General features: G+C 38.5%; 1 protein-coding gene across 1 annotated transcript in view; it reads right to left on the bottom strand.

Annotated features, from left to right (window-relative positions):
* Positions 1–24,469, bottom strand: part of zbtb16a (zinc finger and BTB domain containing 16a) — a 155,895-nt gene that overhangs the window by 72,592 nt on the left and 58,834 nt on the right. The window contains exon 3 of the mRNA XM_028466181.1: positions 22,611–22,708. Coding sequence (XP_028321982.1) covers positions 22,611–22,708 — 98 coding nt within the window. The remainder of the gene's footprint in view (positions 1–22,610; positions 22,709–24,469) is intronic.

Genomic DNA, 24,469 nt, shown 5'->3' with positions numbered 1-24,469 from the left:
CAGACGAAGAAGAAGAACCTGGAAGTGGAGAGACACTCGCAAATATCAGCAAAATCAGCTTTAAAAAAGAAGACGGCGATGTGATGGACCAGGAGCTTGCTGGACAGACGTGGGCAGGACAGTCTGTCAATTTTACAGCGGTCCTACGGTGTTTGCGCATGCACAGTGTGAAAGTTTAAGGTAAGCCGGTCCGTGGGACTGCTTCAACAGCGACATACCCTCAGGAGGAGTGACTGGATTTCAAAAATGTTTGATTTCCTTACAACCATACCATTGCTGATCGGGTGCTGGTCGTGAGGTGTTAATCGCTTCTCGTGACCTCATGTATACTACACGATGCACGACACCCGATCTAGCAGAGACTTGCACGATCCCACAAAATAGATGCACGAGTCGAGAATTGGCTCAAAATTGGCCAAAAATTGCAGTGTATGCCCGCCTTTAGTAAAATCCTACTAACAGACACTGACACCTCAGTAATAAATCCAAAATGCTCCAAATATCAACGCATACCCACCTGACCCAGTTTTCTTGTACTCTTTGCCACACTGACTTAGACCCTCAGTGATTGTAATGTTATGGCTGATCAGTGCATTGTCCATGAACTGAGTTACCTTTGCTTATACACTCAAGTTTACAACAGGGCCTCCCCTAAACATTAGCAATAGTCACTCTTATCAGCGCTCCATCCTGATTTGAGAGTTAAAAATGAAGGTCGGAGCTTTGGGATAATCTGTGTGACACTGGGGTCAAGGGCAACCTGTGGCAACTAGTCAGTGACCAAGTTAATGAGTATGGAGAAGATGAAATGGAAATATGGGAGGCTTGAGAAATCATTCATCTGTTGACTGCACTCTGCATTTGACTGATATTTGCCTTTTTCATGCAGCAGTTCAAAGGAAAAGCAAAGCTTTTGATGACAAACCATCACTGACTGACCCTCAACATATATACCAGTGATGCGCGGCAAACTTTAGTTGATTTCTAGGTAAATTCTAAAGTCTAAAAAACATTTCAAATTCTCTGACATTTCAAATCAAATAATAATGAATTAACATACGCGTACTACAATCAGTAAAGTAGATTTAAATTACAGCTGTCATGATAATACAGAGGAGTGTACCAGTGAAAAATGCTCAAATACCAGAGGTAATTGCAGCCTCAACCAATTGGATTTCTGATGTTGGATGTGTACAAGTGTTTCAAAAAGACCGTTGATGCTCTTAACTGAATTGAAACACTTCAGGACAACCCACCGAGACTAACACAGGTAGATCTTAGCTGGTGTTTTGGCTTAAAGGGATCCTCCAATCTTTGAAATGTCCTTATTAGATCTATGCTTCTCACCCAAAAGGACTTCTATCCAGCAGGGTTTGTGCATCTTCAAGAGTCTGTGATTACTCGCTAACTTCAGCCACCAGAGCATGTCAGCGCACTGAGCTCTTCTTCTCTGCTTCATCGTCTACGACCAAACCTCAGGTTTGGAATTGTCGACCCCTAAGGTCATAAATTATTTTCTGGGTCACAACTGTTTTTATTTTCTTTCGGTAAACCAAAGAGGGTTACATCAACAATAACTTTTCCTGATTATTTAGAGCAACAAAAAGCAGCATAAAATTGTCATTTTGACTGAAAAAGCTGCTAAATGATCTAAAAATGAGGCTGAATACGTGATTTCAAGATGGCAGGACACAGGTTTTAAAAAGGTAAAGCAGTTCCATCTTTAAAAGCTAATAAAACGAATTTGGTGAAAAATAATGCGTTCTAATAAGGACATTTCAAAGATTTTAGGCCACATTTGTAAAAACAGTGGAGGATCCCTTTAAGGGGTATCAGTGCAGCTAGTTGCTGTGGTAACGGACTAGGGCGTTCCCATCTACATACCTGTAACATGCAGGTTGTAGCGGAAATACAGAGTAACAGATACATGTGTGAGGGGGCATGTGGTACTCAATATGTTACCATGGATGTCAAATTTCTTGCCACCTCCAAGGCTATAAGGTAATCAAAGCATTACAGTTGTTTTGTTCTCCATGTACAGAGAAGATGTGAGACTCTTGACCAGCCGTTGACCCCCTACCCTGTCACCAGTGCACGCTGTTGCTCAGCCAGCAGCAATTGACATCCTCTTTACAGTGCTGTAAATGCATTTATAGTGCAAGAGAGGAGGGGATGATGGCTTCTGGAGAAAGGCAGGAAAGCTCATTTTTTACTGTAGTGTGGCGCCCGGGGTGGCGGTCGGTCAGTGATGGGCTGAGACACAGAGGCAGAGAGCTGCTGCTTGTTATAATCCATGTGGTGCACATGCAATGTCTTCACCCACTTTGTTAATACAAGCAGACACATCCAAGGCTGGAAGATACGTAACCCTCCTCTGCTCTCATTACATGTACGCAATGACCTCCAAAGACCCCCACTGGTAGGGAATGCATGGCAGAAGTTAGTGGGTGTCCCTTCCACACACTGGCTTTTCCCGTCTCCAGCTCAATAACCTGTAAAGGTTTAGTGTTTAGGGCCCATTATTTCCTGCTTTCAAGTCACACGTTGTCAAAGGCAATGCTGGGTTTATTAAGGCCAGAGGCATGGTGCTTAAGTGGGAAGCAGGGATACAGTGTTCACTTGGGTAGTAAAGCACACAGAATAATGAAAGGACAGATGCATAAGGATTCTTTAGGGGAACAGTGATAGGTTTTGCATATAACAAAATACATATTTTAATGAAATATTTGGAATTAGTATTTAAGTTTGATAAAAGTGTTTGCAGTGCATGTTAAATGCTAAACAATAGTTGAAAAGTGTTCGTTCAGCCAAGCCTGAGATAAAATGGTGAGGACATCCAAACGACTTCACAACAGGAAATGCCTTAAACTTGGAGTGTTTCTTTACTGCACTCAGGTGCAAGAATATACAATGCTTGTGGGTTTTTGTTGTTGTTTGAATTTAAAAATCTTTCTGGTTCACGATCCTCAACCCTCCACATAAAACTTTAACGAGTGCCGACTTTAAGCAAGAAATCAGATCAATTAGTAAAAATCTCACCACATGAGATCCTTACAGAGTGAAATAAAAATCAGTGACCTAAAAAATGCTAAAAATATCACCTTTGTTTGCTGCAAAATGACACACATAGCGAGGGCGCTAACCTGTTACCATGAGGTCATCTGGTTTCACCAACAGACTGCATGAGGATATTACTTATACTAAGTAATGCGCAGCACAGATTTACAAAAGACATGATAAAAAGCAACACTTTTAAGAAACCAGGAACTTTTATCACAAATCAAATCATTTTTGTGGTCATTTTGTGTAATTTTTGTTATAATTTTGTGTATTGTTGTCGTATCTGTGTTTTTTAAAAAGCATTTCGTGTATTTGGTTGTTTCTGTGCATATTTTCATGTGTATTTTGTATGTATGTGTTGTCATTTGGTGTATTTTTTGACTGTGTATTTTTGCCAATTTGTGTCAGTGTCTAGTTTTGACATTTTGTGTGTTTTCTGGTTTGTTTAATTTTTTATTTGGCACTGTCCAAATAAAGTACAGTGTCCTTGAGTGCATATATATACACATATATATATATATATATATATATATATATATATAAATTGTTTTGAACTAGCATCTTCCTCAAACTTCAAACAAAGCATGTGTTGCTCAAAACTTTTGAAAATTGAATTAATGAGGGCGACCGTGGCTCAGGTGGCAGTGGGTCGTCCTCTGATCGAGAGGTTGGGGGTTCGATCCCAGTACCTGACTATGTGTCGAAGTGCCCTTGGGCAAGACACTGAACCCTAAGTTGCTCCCAGTGGTCGACTAGCGCCTTGCATGGCAGTCCTGTCCCATTGGTGTGTGAATGTGAGAGTGATTGGGTGAATGAGCTGATGTGTAAAGCGCTTTGAGACTGTTTCAGTGTGGGGATAAAGCGCTATATAAATCAAGTCCATTTACCATTTAATTTCAGCTTGAACCTTGCATAAGTCTGGTTAAGATACAAATTATCTAATACTTAAAACATTTTTACTCAAAAATAAATAAATTCCTCAATTTCATTGAAATCTGAAATCTATCCATTAAATTACAAGAAAAAAAATGCAGCTTTATAAATTTAGTTATTTCTCCCACCCCCCAAAAGTATTTTTTGAAAGTGTTGATATTTGCATGCACTTAAATTAAATGCAGATAAACAAGTAGTAAGAAGTGGTTGTTGGTGGTCTATACGGTCTTTGCTCCTGCAGAGCCGTCACTTTGTGCACACACTGGATATAGATACAGTAGAGCTGATACTGTAGAGGCAGTGACAGCTCCTGGCAGGCAGCCAAATGCTTGTGTGAGAGAGTGTGTGTGTGTGTGTGTGTGTGTGTGTGTGTGTGTGTATACATGAGTGTGGAAGGAGGTCGTGGAGGGGCTTAGACAGGATACGATCAGCTGATGATATGGGTCACAGGGCTTCTCTCTTAGTCAGACATTCAATTTCATTGCTGTTATGATGATAGGCTATAAAATGGATTATTTGCACAATGTATTTTCATTGAATGTGACAGAACGCCATCAGAATCAGAATAATCTGCCTCCAGAAGGTGGAAGCAGATTTGTATCGTTTTTTGTAACATTTTTTTTTTTTCATGCCGACTTGTGATGGAAACGCAGAAATTACCCCGATTATTCTTTAAAGGTTGGTAAAAGAGGGTTTGACAGGAACATCTGTAATGGTAATATTCAGTGCGTCATGCTGAGTGCTGTTGTTTCCTTTGCATTTTTCATGTCTTTCAGTGAAACCCACCGACACATCTTTTGCATAATTTGTATGTTTTTGGTGGAGACAGTTCATATTTAAAACCACCAAGTAAAGAAGCAACTTCTTACAGTTTTGATCTCTGTATATAGAACATCAATAAATCTGAGCATTACTAAACCTACAGCAAAGAAATAGCTTTTTGTGTGTATTTTCCAGTTAGTCTGTGTGTTTATGTAGTGATTTTGTGTATTTTTGAAGTTACATTGTGTATTTTTGAAGTTATTTTGTGTATTTTTGAAGTTATTTTGTGGTCATTTTGTGTATTTTGTGGTCATTTTGTGTATTTTTGGATTTAAATTTCATCATTTTACAATACATTTTGAACTATTGTATGTTTATAATTAGTGTAATTTTGTATTTCATGGTCTAATTTGATGTGGACACAAGCTAATCCTATTGCTAGCATGTGCATGCTGATATCACACAAAGCAACAACAAAGCTGCAGATAAATATCAAAATGTTAACTATAACATAATTTAAAAGGTGAAGAGGCTAAACTCGATCGCTATTACTAAAGCTAAAGCCGCACTGTAGCCCAATAGCTATAGCTCAAAGGTCAAAGTCGGTCGATGAACCTGATTTCTTCACAGATGGTACAAGCTAATCCTATTGCAAGCTTTAGCTATCCAATGCTAACATAGCGAGACAAACTTTAACCAATACTAAAGTGAAAATAAACTACAATGAACAAGAACAAGCGTTTCAGGCAATGACTGAATGAATGTTAGCATCGTGGTGATCGAGTTACACACCAGACGCTGATTATTATCCGCCTGAATGCTGCTAAACAAGATTTTGCACATGCTTGACTATTTTACTTAAGGAACAACATGAAACAAAGGTTATGAAGCTAAACATCAAAGTTCATCAAACATCAAACATTTCCACAGCATATATGTAAACTAAGCAATGGTGGAAAGAGAACTGAAATTGGACTTAAGTACATGTAAGTCATACATAAAATACTCACGTACAACTTAAAAAGTAGTTCAATTAAAAAATAGCACTTAAAGTAAAAGTTACTAGTTACGAGTTACTAGTTATTTTTGGAAATAAATCTTGCTGCGGTTCCCTTGCATACAGTGAACATATCACGTATAAACTTAACTTATTTTCCACAAAGGCATCTGTGTAAAATAAAACGTTTGTAGAAATTTTTTTAAATAAAGTAACACCAATTATTTCAATCCAAAATAATAGCATTTGCAGGCAATAAGTACGGCTACATTTATGAACTCTGAAACTGAGAAAATAACCTCTATTTAATGCTGTTTTGGTGTGGTACATTACGTTTAATCTGATTGGTCGGCTATGAAGTGATGCATTTGATTGTTTTCTGGTCATTTCATTTTTTGTCGTTTCACAATGTCAAAAAAAAATAATGCACTCAGTAACGACTGGGTGTAGAGATTGATGGGTGATTTAGAAATATACTCAAAAACCAAAATACAGTAATGCAATCCGTTACTTTCACCTTTGAAAATCCCCCTGTACCTATCAGAGGCACAAACAACAATATGAACTTTGTAAAAATGGGCGAAAAGCATAATAAGAGTTTGAGAAAGTGAACTTGGATCGATAAGGGCCCATCCTGCCACCTCCGCTCTGGAGGACTCCTGGATTGAAGTGCTTTTCCCTCCTGACTCTCCGTATTAGTATTCTGTGGCCACTTGCTTGTTTTCAACAGTTATAACACAATATCCATGCTTTGCTTTTATGTTGCACCTCCCAGTGGAATTAGCAGCATAAAAGCAATCCTTGTGTGTCCTGGCTACTTCCAGATGGCTTTGGGAGTGCTTTTATCTTCTCCCTGCCTCGCTCACTCCGTCTTCTTTCACTTTCCCTTGCTTCCTTTATTCCCGCCACATGAAAGTGCTGTCGGCAGATCTTTGCTTAGGCGAGTTCATTCCCTCTTCATCGCGAAATATAAAAGTTTCAAAGGGCATTTCATGAGGGAGCTCCTCCATAAATGGGATTTATAGCTTTCTAATCAGTGCTGCGAAATTGATCTGAAAAGTTTCCCAGAGCTCGTGGAGCGAGTTACAAACGCAATAAAAGAATAGCGCGATGAGAATGTTTATCCTTCTTTACAGTTTGTGTCAGAAATGATCTCCGTAGTCTGCTTTTCTCTGTCGGGGCTACGTTCGACACTTCATCATTCTTTGTAAAAAAAAAAAAAAAAAAAAAAAATCCCTTTCATTCACATTTCTAGATACTGTCAAGCAGCAAAAAAAAAAAAGACGAGGCATGAATAAATACTCTTAGATTTAAAATAAAAAAAAAGTGCCCAACATTAAAAGCATCCATTGTGCAACGAGCAAAGACAATCCATCATTGTCAGCTATCACTAATTTACAGCACTGTCACAGGATTAGGTTAAGGCGGAATGAAAAACAATTCCTAAAGCACAAAAATCACCACAAAAGCACACAAAGCCACCCCAAAATGACAGAGAAATGCACTAAATGCTCAGATTGGTCTTTATTTAAATGCTGGTATGACTTTTCATAATGTGGCCCTTGGATTAAACAAGAGACTATAGGTTAGAAACTAGCAAAAGCTAAAAAACTCTCATATAATCCATCAGTCTCTGTATTATAACTATGTTAACTTGGATAGTACAATTAAAAAAAGAAATTCAACAATCACATTTTTTGGCCCCTGCTTTGAGAAGTTATTTATCTCTCCTTGGAAACAGAGATTAAATTCCAGTGTGGCACAGGGATAATCTAAGTACAGGAGTGACGTGAATAAAATCAGTGCTCGTCTGCGCTCTTGTGAAACCAGCCTAATTACACTCACTATCATAACACAATGAAGAGGCTGTCACATCGGATTGGCTGACTCACATTCCCGTTGATGTCAGCTGCATACCGAGATCTCATGCGATGAGTCACGGTGAAAATCTAATAGACAGAATGAATGTATGACGCATTGTTACAACAGGGTTTGACTATTGGGTGCAATGTTGGATAAATTATAGGCATTTTTGGACAAAGATCAGCTTTTTTTTTTTTTTTTTTACTAGTTTCTCTCAATCAAGGTTCAGTCACAAGGCCTGACAGTGAATGTGCAGCAGGATGTGTTAATGAGCCACAATGTATTTTATTCTTTGCCTGCCATGAGTGCAACATCGTAAAGTAAGAAAGTCAGCTTTAATGTGAGAGAAACTTTTTACATAAAATCAACAACCAACAGACAGAAAATTAAGTGTGTAGCTGTACGTTTTCCAGCAGTATTTTATTTTGAAACTGAAAGAGGGGAATTAAAAATGACTTTACACTGAATAATAATTATTAAAAAAAAAAAAATGCTATTAATTTAAAATTCTAATGCTCCAGAAATGCTTGAAAAGGACATGCGGAAATCGATTACACAGCCAAAAATATAGCGACTAGATTTGACATGTCCGTCTGTTTCCTACACTTGAGGCCGCTAGTTTTGGAGAGGAAAAAAAAAAGTATCGTGGAAATCTGTGATTTTGCATCAGCATGAATCATACATACTTTTTTTTTTTTTTTCCTCTCTCTTTTCTTTAATAAAAATAATAATAACTACTTATTTTGTAGTGTGGAAGTGATGTTAGTCAAACAGAGAACAATAGTCAGTAACAGTAGGAATGAGAAAATCTGACCCATTTATTATTAACCAATTGGTTACATACATTTTAACCTTCAACATAATATCTACTGTATTCTACAATTGAATAAAATAAATAAAAAAATGAAGTGGGAAAAATAAATAAATTAAAAAAAAATGTTTAATTTAAAAAAAAAATCGAAAATTCGGAAATTTAATCCGATATCCGCTATTCGTTTTCAGGCTCATATCGGACCAATATCCGATATCGGATCATGACAGCCCTAGTGATATACTGTAGCTAATTCCACTTCAGGTTGTGAAGTCAGTCATATTGCGAGATTTCAGAGCAAACTTTTTGAGCAAGACGACATTTCCCTGTTTATGAAAAAAATACCCTGTAAATGCGTGACATTGTCCCAAAACATCCTGTGTAATACTGCATTTCCAATTCATTTTGTTTTAAAAAAAGAAAGAGAATGACTAAATGAATAAAAAACAGTTCTGCCATCAAAGCACTATGAGTAAAAACAAAGTATGTTATATTATGTAAAGGCCTCTAACTCATCATCCCATTTCTAATCACCAATTACGCCAAAGTCAATGCTGAACAAATCCTTATGGCCTGTCACTGATTGGTCCTGTATTCAGAACATTTCCATCTCTAAACCTGGGGGTTTTTAAACAACGTGCACAGAAAATTAGTCGGACATTTGGCCGTAGCCTTTTTCAAACCCACCGTCATGGTCATCACATTAGAAATGCATTGATGGTGTCATTACAATCCAACACACACACACACACTGCATAAAAAGGAGCTCAGTGTTGCCCTGGTGTGTGTCTGTGTGTGTGTGTGTGTGTGTGTGTGTGACTGTGTTTGTCGGTTTTACAGTCAAGCCCGCGCACACTCGCGCACAAAGCAACACAAATCCATACTAGCCACAGGCTCCACTCCAATCTATTTTCTGCTCAGCTGGTTTTAAATGAAGTTATTATGACTCATTAAAATGCCCACAAGCTCGTGGAAGTCGGCCAATTACGATTTAAATTTAGCCTTCTGCTCTCACAACCTTATCTCCCCCCTGTACAACCACCCTCATCACTGCCTCGGCTGTTTTCCTCTTTCTCTCTGTTGGCTGGAGCGTGTTTGTGATGCATGTCGGAGTCCTGTAGCAACCCGTCCAATCACACAGACAGCCAAACGTTAGCATGATGCCGGCACACGATTGTAAAACCAGAATAACTGTGAGAACACAACCTTAACTTAATCCCCACCAACACATGTAGTTATGATGTATGTTAAGCATTTCTAAATGGGAAATATCCCACAAGACTACACCCGCGGATGCTGCCAGTGCCATGTGTACACACGCACACATGTGACACTTCCACATTTTAAACAGAGCTATACAGTAAAATCAGTTTGTTAACCAACATTTGAAACTAACGACCCACTCGAAAAAGTTTTTTGGGGTGTAGTAACTCATACTTTGTCATTTATATTAGCTGGGAACCTCTGGCTACCTCACGATACGATACGCGATACAAAGCTCACAATAACAATTATCTCACGATATGACGATACTGCAATTATCGTTATTTTGGTCAGAAATTAATCTACGATAATCTAGGACATAAGAAAAAAAAAAGATTAAGTGAAAAAATAAAATTTGTGTTTTATATCTCTGAAAGACAATAAACTGAAAAGGTGTCGTATGAACGGTGACACTATTTTAGTGCAATATTCCAGTAAACAAAATATTGGTTCCTTCAACATACAGTGACAACATTCCTGTGAAGACGTACCTGCACATTTTAGTGAAAAAGCAGAAAAAGTTTTGAAAATAATAAAATACATCTTAAATCCCCCCCCAAAAAATAAAATTTTTATTATTTTTAAAATTGATACTTAGCGCGAGCATATCGATAATCAATCGTGCAAAAAAAAAAAAAATCGTGATATATCGCCGTATCGAGATATTGTTACACTCCTCATTAGCTAAGCAGTAAAATCAGTCTGATGGGAATAACTTTGAATATCCTACGATGTTGAACTTCTCCTTATCGGTTCGTGTTAAAACAACTCAATGAAAAATAAGGAGTGCAGCCTTCCCAGCATGCTTTGCGGTGTTGTGGTTTCAGACTGGTGATTACCATTACAAGCTAGTACTTTTAGATTTGGTTCATAATAAGAGGTTAAGTTGATTTTGCTATAAAATGCCTCCATATGAGTAACTGGCAGTTCGTTACGCTTGTCTGTTAAAGCACATTAACGCTGCAGAAGAATGTAAAAGAATGAAACATAATGCTCGAGTCACGTCATGATATCTGTTATGAACACTTTGAGATCCTGTGATATCAGGTTGAATGGAATCATTTTGAGTGTTTTTTAACCATTTGGTAAAATAAATAAATAAATAAACAAGAGCACTCAGAGAGTAAAAACCTCCGTCAAGCAAAAAATATCCTCTTTGCCAGATTTTGCCACTTATCTGGATCAGTGATCCTGATTATAGTACCATTATCATTCACTTCAAAGGCATGGAAGACATTTCTATCCAAAAAAAAAAAGTCCAAATGTATTTTTAGAAAATCTCCAATGAAATTCTGGAAATTTGAATCCAATCCGGATTAAAATTGGTGGGGTAATTGAGGAACCAACCCAACATAATTTTGTCATAAAGATCTGTCAATTATGAACAAAGATACGAATTTTTGAAATTTAAAGATGGGGATTTTCAAACTGAGTCATAGTCAGTACATTGATCTGGATCCCCTCCAAAATGTAATGTAATCTTCCATAACGCAAGGTCGACTTTTGGTTCCAATTAACCGTTAAGTACTTTAGACCAGTGATTCTCAACCGGTGGGTCGGGACCCAAAAGTGGGTAGTGGACCTGTACTGGGTAGGTCGTGGACAGCTGGTCAAAAATAAAAATACTTAATGTCTCTCATGTTGGACTTGTCTTTTATTTTGAAAGAAACTTTTCCTTTGACACACATGCTGTGAAATGCATGTTACACATGAAAATATATAGACTTATGTTTCAAAAAAGATTGTGTGTTATTTTTGAAAAACTAAATTTGGTTGGTTGAATTCTAAAAAAAAAAAGTTCAGTGGGTGTCAATTTAATAACCGTGGCAAAATGTCCCAGGGTGAGACCAGTTGAGAACCCCTGCTTTAGACATAATCCTGTACCAGACAGAAAAATAAATAGAGATGAAATTTTTTAAATTATTTATTTTTTTTCATTTAGTTTAGTGTTTTGCTTTTTTTTTTTGTTTTTTTGTTGCCATTTTCTACATCATTTGTAAAGAAAGAAAAAATGGCCAATGGCTTTTCTTATTTGTAATTCTAACAATCCGAATGTGTTGTTTGCATCACAGAAAACTGGCTGACAGTCGAAGGATCCTTTGTCTCATAAAAGCTACTCCCAGAATACCTGGAGACTCAACTGAGCATTTCCACCTGATCCTGCTGCGGATTCCTTTAGCAGCATTCACTATTCAGCCTGGACAACACCCCCATCCCCCCCCCCCCCAAAAAAAAACACATAACCTAATTTAACATCACACACCATTGCAAACCTCTGCATCCTTCCCTCATTTGAGTTAATGGTGAGTGCCGAGTACGCGTGTTGATTGTACACATGTGTTTACGAGCATGTGCGTTCTACAGTATCATTCTCGCTTCCAGGAGAGCAAATTAATTGGCAGCCTTTTGCAATAATTGACTTTACACACACACGTACACACACACACACACCGACACGCTGCTGGCGAAAAACAAAGCTGCTTGGAAGGAGGGAGGGATGATGAAGCAAATCCAAAATTCAATCGGCTGTGTTCTTGCTTTGAGCAGAAGGCACACAGTGTACTGTACTCTGAGAGGCCGTAAAACTCTCACTCAAAAAAAAAAAAAAAAAAAATAAGTAAAGAAGCCTTTGGTAGACACACAGACGTTTCAGCAATCACCCTCCATCAAAACACTTTGTCTCACATACAAAAATAAGACTTGGCATCAGAGAGGAATACCAAATCAGACCCATTAAGGGAGCACAGGGGCACTCGCTACTTAGCAACCAAGAGAATTTAAAGCTGCAATAACCCTATAAAAGATATATATAAAACCCAGTCCTATTTTCCCCTTTTCATCTGAAAATACTACAGGCTAAGGAGCCGACTTCAAGCTCTCTCACAAACTTTTTGTAATGACAGGCTGAGGAAGGATTGATGGATTACATCCCAATTTATGGCACATTATCCTGTATAGTACTGTAAAAGGTTATAAAGGTGTGGGGATGATTAGTCTCTTTAAAAGACTCCCGGGACCTGATTTAATACCATTCCAAATAAGGTGCTAAATTGCGTTTACCTTTTTGCAGATGATTTACTCAAATTTCCTGCACAGTAAGTGGTTGAGACAGCTCAATTCAAGTGAGGTCACTGCGCTAATGTGGGAGAGCAGGGTGGCTAAAAGCAAAAAGAAGTATTACATTGAAGGTGTTAGTGGAAGAGGAGAGGACAAATATTCTTGAATTACAGTAGATAAATGTAAATCTAGGCAGAAGAAGCACTGTATGGGAGGAAGTCAATGCTGTAGGGAAAACAAGAAGAACAGCAGACTGACTCAAGGTAGTGTGGAGGAATAAAAGAAGAACAAAGAAAAAAAATAGTCCCCCAAAAAATGTTTACATTATTATTAATTCATTATATATATTAAAAATAAATAACACAGCCAACTGTGGGTAAAGCTGTGACATTAAAACCTGTTTGTCAAACGCTGTAAACATCAAATCCAGCATCAGGAAATCACACTGCAAGATTCTCAGATTTTTCAGTTTGATATCTTTCCCAATTTTGTTTCAAAGTAATTACCCATTTTATTATTTTCCAAGTTAGTTTAATCATTTGCATCTAATTAAAAAAAAAAAAAAATGTTATTACTGTTAATTAAACTTTTCAAAATTTTTTATATTTATTTAATTAATTATTGTTATTAATTTCATGCAACTCAAAATGTTGTTCAAGATTTGATATGTTTGTCTGTTTAAGTTACACTTCCAGATGATTTGGCCATCAGTTTTACAAATATACAATGCAAATGTGTGACATTGTCCCAAAACATGTAGATAATGGTTTAATCTGTGTTGTATTCATATCGCTTTTTCAATTTCAGGAGGTGAAGTCCATCATAAGGTGAGATTTTGGCCATTGTTTAACATTTCTCTTTGTGCACCGATTTACAGGGAAAAATTACCATGTACTGTACATGTGTGATATTATTCCAAAACTTGCACAAAATAGTATATTCCGTGTCATATTTCAATTTTCACTTGATTTAGTTTTTAGCAAATAAAAATGTAAAAAAAATATAAAGGAATTCTGCAATTTTCTGCAATATTGTGTCCAATCGTAGACCCTACATTGCTCGTGCTAAACTGATCTGTTTTCTGCCAATATTTTGTAAGTTCTTGCAGATCCACCAGACATTCTGTATGCAATGTTTTTTTTTTGTTTTTTTTTAATAAATAAATAATTTTTTTAAAAATCTAAATTTCCAGGTAAAGTCATTGGAATAACGATTAAACTCATCCTGCACATATTTGACAGCTTTTTCACTTCTGGAAAACATGATGGTGATGAACCAACTTTCTAATAAAGTATCTGATTTAAGTTACAAATATACCAATTACACAACTGGAAATCAACAAAATATAAAACTGACGGTACAGACTGTTAATAGTCAACAAAATGCAATTGGCATGAAGAAAAAGCAATAAAATGAAACAGACGTTCCTCCCTTGTTCCAAAGCTGGAAATAACACACAGGCTAGACTTGATGACACCAAGGCCTCATTTTTGTTTTTCATCCATTTAGTGGAAGTCTGACATTCCACGAAATGTTGTGTTGTGAGAGATTGTTTGTGCAAAATTTGACATTATCATTGCTTTGCTTCACATTCAATCACCTGCTTACAGTGAAACACAGCACATGGATGTGTGATATTGTCCCAGAGCATTCATGTGACAGTATGTTTCATGTCACAATAGGAATTCCACAACTTTCCTTATTAATGGAATTTCATAGGTCTTTACAGAGCTTTAGAATAAAGGGAGATTTGTCTTGAAAGACAGCATGTGTCAAAGGGGCCAAATCCGGTCCCTTATCAAATTCAGCCCACAAAAGACAGGAAAAATGGTAGAGAAAGCATGAATTAATGTGGAAATTATCAAATAATTCAATTGTAGATATCTCACATTCAATAATAATAATAATGCATTGGACTTTATATAGCACTTTTTCATTGACACTTAAAGAGGTTTACATTGATGTGCATTATTCTATCATTCCACACACAGTGGTGGTAAGCTACTATTGTAGCCACAGACTGACAGAGGCGAGACTGCCATAGTGCGCCATCGGTCCCTCTGACCGATTTATGCTAGGCAATGTGGGTAAAGTGCCCAAGGACATAACGACAATGACGTGGCTAGAGCGGGATTCGAATCCCCAACCCTTCGGTTATTGGACGACCCACTCTACCACTGAGCCAATTTCTTACAAATAATTCTGGGGCACAATAATATTAAAATTGCTTTTCATCCCTCTTGAAATCAAACTGGTCTGTAATTGGCCCCTGAACTAAAAGGAGTATGACACTCCGTTCTATGGGGATGAAGTAGGACCATCTTCTAAAAATCAGCATCTAAAAATCAAGTTTTTTTGATGAACTGTTGTTGATTATGGAATGTTTTTATTCACAGAAAGATGAAGATAATGATGTAAGCTCAGACAATCTAGCATGCATCACATCCTTCCCCCACAAGCCTTTGATAAAGGCATGTCACTTCCAATATAGGCCCCTCCTTGCCTGTTTTCGCCTTGGAAATGAAAATATTAGCAGGTGCTGAAGCTACAGTGGACCTCTGCCTCTCAGTCATCTGTCCTCCCAGTGCCCTCCTCTGCACTGCAACAGCCCAGCTGAGACTGCTCCAGCTGCAAAATCCCAGTGGCGTTTAAAAAGAAGGGAAGTGTTGAAACAGGTGAAGGGGCAAGTTTCAGGATGTCTCGGCACCAAAGAGTCAGCTACTGCTGCTTTTTAGCTCAGTCCGTCAGACTTTATTACATGGAGTGTGTTTCATGTGTAATCACGCAGCTGTCAATGTCAGTCGAGGTAAAAAAGAAAGCTACTTTTTTCCCGAGACTTGCTTTTAATAGCCACCACTCCTTCCAGTCTGCTGCTTTTCGTCTTATTCATGCATGCACTCACAGTCAAACACACACACACACACTTTCAGGAATTTGTGGTCTGGAAGGAAGTCAAGTTTCATTAATTTTCTGGGTTTGGGTACAGTACAGTGTGTTCCTGGACGAACATCTGCGAGCGATCATAAAATGCTGGAATGCTGGCAGAACATCCAGACCTGCCGGCAAAAATATGTCGTCATCACTGTGAGGGAAGAGCCAGCGTGACGCCAACGCAGCCCAACCGCGCAGCGCCAAACAGCCAAACAAATGCCACGGAGAAGTTAACGCAAACAAAGAGCGGTGTGGGAGCAGTCATCCTGCCTCGCTGCAAATCAGATCCAAATTCTTGGCATTTTTCATCTCATCTGCACACTCCAGGCCTTTCTGCAGGCAATGGACACGCACAGATTGGGCATCCGAATCAGAAAACTAACCTGTTGGCAAACTGGGCTAAACTGGACACAGATGGTCCATGACTTGCAAAGTTTTTCCTCCAAAAAAAAATAAAAAAAAATTGGCTCCATAGTTTGTGGTTTGTGCTTGCTCGTAAAGTATTTGAAAATGATGCCTGTTCACAGGATGTGACAGCATTAGTAAGCATTAGATAACACTGCAGAAAGTACAAGCCAAAACATGAGCCACGATTACAGATGATGCCTGAGCACATGACCCTGATCGTCGGCAGATTAGCATGGAAACATATAATGTAGATATTGAGAGATGGGTGCCTTATCACTTTGGGGGCCTCAAAAATGTATAAGTGTGATCTAAGGGCCTCATTATCAATATTTATATTAACATTTAGAATGATGACCAATCTGAGCATGAGTAATTTTTTGTATTTTTCAGCTTTTATTTTATTTATTCATTTTTTTTAACTTTGTCTTCACATGCTGTAAAAGGTCAACACTACAAGAAGGTAAAGTTAGGTTAAGCCCAGTACGAGTTTTATCCAAGACATGCTAGTGCATCCATGACCAATGTTTGTGCAAGAACCGCTTCTGCGAACCCAAGTGCCGCCCCGGGCCCGAAGAAGCAGCCAGGCCGGGAAAAAGAGCGGGGGCCAAGGAGCCCCAGGCCACTCCCCCCCCCTCCAAAAAAAGAGCATCCCCTCAGACGCCCCCAAGATCCCAAGCCAAGAGGCAGCCATCGTCCCCCATATACACACCTGAGAAATATGTATGAATGATTATTTTTTTTTCTTTTTGTGTGTGTTTTTACAAGTTTTTTTGTGTTTTTTGGTGGGCCAACAGTTGCCCATGTCTGATATAGATACTCACAGATGAATGACCTTTATGGAAACAGCTGCACAGTGGATGAAAGTCATGTACACTGGTATGTTTAATTTCAAAACTTAATCAATCAACAGTAATCAATAGTTGAAATTCATCATGCATAAAAACAGGGACGTTAAAGACTCGCTGTAATCACTGATGAGTTCAAACGATGAACTCATGCTCGTATTATTTGAAACCACAGTTTATTTAGGTAGAAGGTCTAAGGATATGTACAGTATAGGCCTCCTTTTAACATTATTTACTGAAGAACGCAAATGTTTACTGTTGCCATGTTAAACTAATCCTTAATGTTTTTTCAATGCCAAGTGATAGTCACACTCTGCCCTTCAGCTCTACACTTTCCCCTCCATCTGCCACTTAAATGAAGACAGAGCTCTCTTAATGAGCTTTAGGTCTCGTTCTAACTCACCAGCTCATACACATGCTTATGGGACTGATCCCAGAACCCTTTACTGAGTGAGTGCACTGTAAACAGAGGATTAGGACGCAGTGAGATCAAATGTTAGCGGAAACATGAATGGCAATGTGGGCCTTCATAAAGAGTCTTACTGGTAATTATTATTATTGGTCTTATTGAATTGTGTTATATATATACAGTATATATATAATATTGAACCCCCTCCAACATGAATGTAATATTGTTAACACAGAATACCAGACTATTGTCAGCCCCACTCACTAGAGTTTGAAACGCACTCATGCAAATAGCCTGAAGTGACCTCTGCTCCGCCCCCTTTACCTCTAATGAACTACCTTGTGTTATTTACATGAGTTGCATGAAATCACTGAATGAGGTGAAAGGGTGTGATGTAACGAATGCATTTTTTTAAAAAGTCGCCAAAAGTACTTTCTAGCTTTAACCTTAGGGCTTGGTTAATACACAGTTTGCTGATTAAAACAGAGAACTGCTCCTCTTTAGATGTTAGTTACACTACAACCACGTTTTCAGTGTCCAAAACTTGAGTTAGATGAAAAACACATTAGGTTTATGCATAACCAGGTGTTTAGTCTAGTGCTCAAAGTAGTAGTAGTAGTATGCATGAATGAATGAATGAATGGATGAGTTTTAGATGAATCACTTGTTTTTTAAATACAATGCTGGATATTTCAACAGTGATTAAATGTTGATTAGTCATCACATCTAATTTAGAAAATAAGTAGAACCTGAATTATGTATTGCTATTGTCCAATAATTTGGTTATACTAAAAAGAGGCTGAGTCATTCATCTCCCCCCACCTCACCACTTCATCCAACCCCCATCCACAGGCTCTGGCTCAGCAAAGGCTGTCAAACACTAAACATCAGTCGCAGATTAAAAAGGAGAACATCAACAAAGAGCGAGGACTGAGTCAGAACAAGATGAGAGGGAAAAAAAAATAAATGCCTGGCACAAGATAGACTGTACATACTGTACCCTCAGAGGTGGCAGGCAGCCCAGACAGGCACGCTGCCAAGTCAACAAGCACAGAGAGACAGACAGATGGACAGACAGACAGAGGGAGAGTACAGGGAGGAGGAGGAGGCAGCGGCGGCGGCGTCTCAAACGCTCCACATCCACGACACACCGCGCATAACAAAAAGCCTGGAGTCGCTCACATCATCCCCCCAATATTCTATCTCCTCTGAAGCGAGCTGAAGGCTGATGGCGGCAGCGGTGCAGGAGGAGGAAGAGGAGGAGGGGCTGTGGTGGAGGGTTTTGGGACTCGGTGAAGTGTCATCATTACAGAGAGATGAGATAAGAATCAAGACGGGGTGTCAGACGGAGGGAAAAAAAAAAAGAAAAAAGCCTTGAAAGTCAAACGGTGGAGGCGGAGGTGCTGCAGAACAAAAACTATCAAAGGAGCTTTGCCTCAGCACCGGCTCTGCCCTAACCATCGCCTGTCTGCACTGAGACGCTTGTTTTGCCTTCTACGCCCGACCAAAGCGGCAGTGAATCAACACTGATGTGTGTAACAGTTACAGGTTGATGTTGTGCGTCGAGACAGCCGTGCACGGGGAGAAGGGATAACAAAGTTTGTGCACTTTCTGCCACTGTAGCTATAAATACACTGCCCACATCTTCCGTTTGGATGCTTTACTGAAGGTTTGAGCTTTGGTTTTTCCACTGGAGCTTTCACCTTGTTCAACTTAGTGAAAGCCTGTTGATACATGTACATTATACATGTGTGTACCTGCAGCAGCTTATTAAAATCAAAAAAGTAACACACAGAACATACAGGAAAGCAGTCAAAACATTACAAATACAGGACATGACCCCAACAAACAACACCATTTAGCTGCCATCTTACTGGAGACTTACTACACACAGCAACCAGCTTCTGTCCATTTAAACAAACAGAAGCACAATTACATCCATCACATTAAAGAACCATTCTGTAACACCTACCAAAACATGACAGACTTGCAGCGTGGCCGAAAATTTAAAATTAGGGTTTAGTAATTTTGTGGACATGGACATAATGAGATATATATTTACTTTTTGGAAAAACGGCATCAAAAGCCCCAAAATTCACTATAGTAGAATATATTCATTACATAGCAACAAATAATAATAAACATTACTGTATAATATTATAGTAAAATTCTGTTTGGTAACACTTTACTTTAACATGAAATTGACACGACACAATGAAACCCTAACCCTACCTAACCCCACTAGATCTCTCCACCTAACCAAAAAAGTGCCAACATAGCTCCAAAGGTGTCATAATTTAGCAAACAGTTAATGACAGCCTTTGTGACACCTTATTTGTGCTAATGACAACATAATGTCAGCCTTATGTATGAAACTTCAAATAAAGTGCAGACCTTCAGTTTTATATAACAATTACATAACATTTTCTCCAATGGCTCAGTTTATCATTTGTTACCAGGCCACACAATTATAAAATGATATATTTTTCATTATCCAGGTGTTTTTTTGTTGTTTTTAATAAATATTCCAACTTCCACTTTTGGCACACAACCGGTGAGTCACCCGATGAGTGCATTTCATCACTGCTTTTGAAGCTCTTTTAGTAATTATGAAATATTACACTATAATAATGTAAATACAACTACATCCAGTAAGGTGTTCCTACCTACCATTGTATATCTATGGTTGCAGGATACAATGCAGTGCTAATGAGCTTCAGCTACTTTGCAACAGGGCCATTCAGATTAAAAATAGTGCATATTTGCTGAGTGTAACTTTGGATAAACTGAGCACACAGCATGAGTTTGTCCGAGTCATAATAAAGCAGGATAAAGCAGGAGAATGAGCAACACCTAATTCACTGGTTAAGGTTTGGTGAGATAAGTGCATGCATCACCAGCCCTGATGATTAGTGTTATACTCTGTGCGCTATTCCGTGTGAAATGCTGGAAGAAAATCAAATGTTCCCAACAAAGGGCATAATCTTTGCTCCAAAGTCAACAAACGTGTTGTGTGTGTGTGTGTGTAAGTGTGTAAGTGTGCGCAGATGGGTTTGCCTCATGAGGTCTCATGGCTTTTACAGTGCCTCAATAAACCATCTGCACTTAGAGCCTTAGGAGAGGGGGAACTCTTTGCTGCCTATAAAAGACGGACCGTGCCATTAAAAACCGAGCTGAGCTAATTCAGGGCACGGGGACCGCGGGGTGTGTTGGTGTGATCAGGGGAGGGAATAATAGTGTCAGGCTCGACCAATCAATGTGTCCAGTGTTCTACCTTTCAGACCTGTAATGTCACCTATAGGTGTAGGATGACAGGATGATGATGTGCAGGCACCGTTTGGTTTACATTTCTCAGCTTTACGGCGCAGGCTGAAGAGTTATTAACTCCATGACTGGGTTAGTTCTTTTCCAAAAGTTACAAACGAGCATAACTCCAAGTAAAAAACAAATGCAGATGTGCTTCTCTTTTTAAAAGAGAAGAAAAAAACATGTTACTGCAACATCTTTAATGTGGTTCCCTGGCTAAACCAAAAAAAAAAGCAGCTTTAACCACAGCAGGGGCCACAAACATGCAATTGTCAAATGCAAACGCCACATTATCAACATTCATATCAGCATTTAGAATAATAACCAATGTCAGCATTAACATGTGTTTTTCTGTCATTTTGTTCGTCAATTTTTCATGTTAATTTGTGTTTTTGTTTCTTGTATTTTTCTGTTGTTTTGTGTTCTTTGTAGTCAGTTTTATTTTATTTAGTGTATCTCGTTGTTTTGTGTGTTTTTAGTGACTTTTTGTGTGTTTTGCTATCGTTTTGTATTGTTTTGGAGTCATTTTGTGTTGTTTTGTATGTTTTTGTTTCCCATTGTTGTTGTTTTTTATGTATTTGGAGTCATTCGGTTAATTTCACTGTCATTTTGCCTTTTATTACTGGTATTTCGTGTTTTTGAGAATTTGTTTTCAGGTCTGGTTTAAAGAGTTATTTAACACGCTAAGAACAAAGTTTCTGAGAAAATTAAGTTCCATATATTATTTAAACACATTTATTCCACCCAACCCTTCACTGAAATGCAAGCTGAAAATACTCTTATTAGTTTCTTGAGAAAAAAGAAAATCTTTAAAGAGGGAAAAGGCCAAAATAGGAATAAAAAATGGCTAAAGTGGTATTTTCTAAGGCGCTACCACCAGGACCAAGCTAACAAGCAACTGACTCTTACCATTTATCGAGATGTAAAAAATGTTTTTCTTTAACACTTAACAATAATACAAAAAAATGTGTTGCATAACTTCAGTAGCATTGAATAGATTAATGTCCATTGTAAAAACAGATCGACCAAACCAAGTTTCCCAAAGTTTGAGTCAATTTATTTGATCAATATAATAAAAAAATAAATAGATAACTAATAAAAATCAACAAAAGACAACGATTACAAAAAGAAAAAATTATTTAATCAATGTTAGATATATTAAATGATGAATTGGACAAGAGTTGGACAGCTATTTGCATTAACACTGTAAATTTGTGTTTGAGAACCTTCATACTAAGATCAGTCATTCGGGTTTTGCTAATTATGGTATCTTAGTAAATCCCAACTAAGCCAGGCTTTTCTACAATGCCTTAATATGAGGTAGGCCATGCTAAATATGTATGTACATTTCTGGCTGATCATTTTGGGTAACAGCAAATTTGTTTGCACCTAAATTGATGCAGTAAATTATACAACGTTTATAGTAGCAAAGATTGGTTAAAGCCCTATTTTTAAGTAGCTAAGCAGGGACATTGTTTGAATGTAGTTGTTACATCAGTGTGTTTGAGGACAACGACTCTGAAATCTGCTTTTTTTCTTCCAGTCCAGCCAAAATCAAGAAAACCTAATGTGATTCATTAACCTGAAAATTCCTACCCATCAGCGACCGTGGCTCAGATGGTAGAGGGGTTGTTTTCTAATCGAGCTGTTCGATCCCAAGGCTATACCTGGCTATGTGTCGAAGTGTCCTTGGGCAAAATACTGGTTGACTAGCGCCTCGCAAGGCAGCTCTGGCCCATTGGTGTGTAAAAGTAAGTGTGAAGTGTGAGCTGTAAAGCGCTTTGGGACAACCTTGGTGGTTATAAAGCGCTTTATGAATCAGGCCCATTGTACCATCAGTGTTTAATTAAATGATGATTTTTCTCCCTGACAACAGTACCAGTACAACAAAAGCTCCCTCCTGATTTTGGTTAACATCAGACAAGTCTCTGCAGTAGTGTTTCAGGATTGATTCGACCTCTTTACCTGAGTGAGACAGCAAATGCATTCGTAGACGAAGGCTGTCCAGGAAGCTCTTCCCACACAGCTCACAGCTGTAGGTCTTCATTCCACTGTGCATCTTTCTGTGGGCAAACAAGAAAAAAGAGAAAAAAAACAATTTTCACTAACATTTATCTCAGTTGGTGCGAAAATCAATCAGACTGGACAAAAGGTATATGATCGTCTGTAACAAAGTGGCTCTTCAAACTGCTCACAACACAATGCTTTCTGCCATCAATCTCTGGAAGTTTATGAGAAAATGTCACTCTCTATCAATCATAACATCAATACCTCACAAAAACCATCAGCGCAACAAGCTGTTCAGCAGCCACAAGTATCTGTCTGTGAGAAGCACTGGGGCTTAACCCGCACCGCTGAGTCACAAGGTGCCATTAGGTAGAAGCATTATCAACCCCGTAAAGGCTACTTTACTCATGCAAACCACTTATTGGACAGAGTTGCGCTGAACTGTGACTGCACATGGGCACACTAACCTGGAATGAATTGCCTATTCCTAAACAGACTGTCATTAGGCAGTAACAAAGTTGAAGTGCACAAGGTCAGACAAGACTCAGGGTCAATATTTGATTATGTGCTGAAGGCCTCGAAGGTTAGGTAACTAACAGCAGCAGACAACAGCGAGTCAAACCCAATGACTCTCTTGGTTACGAAATCCTTGTCTATTATTTTTAGGGCATATCTGAAGGTGTTCTAAAGCCATTAAGGTGTCAAACAAGTGCTGCAGTGCCCGAAGCCCCCCCAACAACCTCAAATACTGCCTTGTCACGTACACAAAGGTAGAACCTGCATTCATGATTGCAGTGGCTGTTTGTCAAGTTGGAGACACATCAGATTTGCAAGGTTTAATCTTTTAGAACCACTGCCTTCACAAAATGATCAAACACTAGTCATAGAGTTTGGGATGATGATACTAGGCTGCAGAATCCAAACTGTGACAATGATTCCTTAATCTAAAACAGAATATGCCAAAAAATATGCACATAAAACAGGTTTGAATCTCCTGTGAGAGTGTTTCTTTAGGCAAACAAAACAAAGCAACGTCAAAAAGATTTCAGAGTCAACCCAGAAGAGTCAGGTGGCAAGGAGAGAGGAGCCCAGTGCATTCTCGGGGAAACAATGCCCTTGATAAGAGATCCGTGCAACTTGGGTGAGATGACAGCCATCCATCTCACTGACTCTCCCAAAGCCACAGAGGAGGAGGAGGCGGTGCCGCTCCACCGAAAAATGAGCGATTGATGTCAGATGTTGAATGCAAATTGATTTACAGCTCTCCCTTTCTGCCTCCAGAGGAGCGAGGATAAACGGCGAGAGGCATAAACCAAGACAGACAGATAAAGAGATAATCGCGTGGACAGAAGGAATAGCTTTAAGAGGTATCAGGCAATCAAGTGTGATCCACCTTCGCTTACAACTAATTGCTTCTAAATATCCTTGAAACTTTGAAGTAGGAGGGAAATATGAGATATAGGGGAGCTGGGAGAGGACGAGAGACTGTGTGGAGAATGGAAGATGAAAATAAAAGGCAGAATGAAAGCCCTTTGGCTGGCAGGGAGTAATTGAAAGGTCCCATTAATGCCAACTGGCCCCAAAAGGGAAGGAGGACACTTAAAGAAAAAAAGAGAGCCAGACATGGGGACAGCCAAAGTCTAATGCAATATCTGTCACAAAAGACAAAAAAAAAGAACCAAAATGTTTCCATGGCTGCCCATCAAAAGGTACACAAACTAAACTTAAGTATTTTCCTTATTAAACCTAACTAAACAACAGTTTGTTTCTTTGTTGTTATGAAGAATGACCAACTATCGAACGAGAAAAGGGCTGAA

The sequence above is a fragment of the Gouania willdenowi genome, chromosome 14, assembly GCF_900634775.1.
Source record: "Gouania willdenowi chromosome 14, fGouWil2.1, whole genome shotgun sequence".
Taxonomy (NCBI): Eukaryota; Metazoa; Chordata; class Actinopteri; order Blenniiformes; family Gobiesocidae; genus Gouania; species Gouania willdenowi.
The sequence above is the reverse complement of the archived record's forward strand: the minus strand, read 5'-3'. Positions and strand labels throughout refer to the sequence as shown.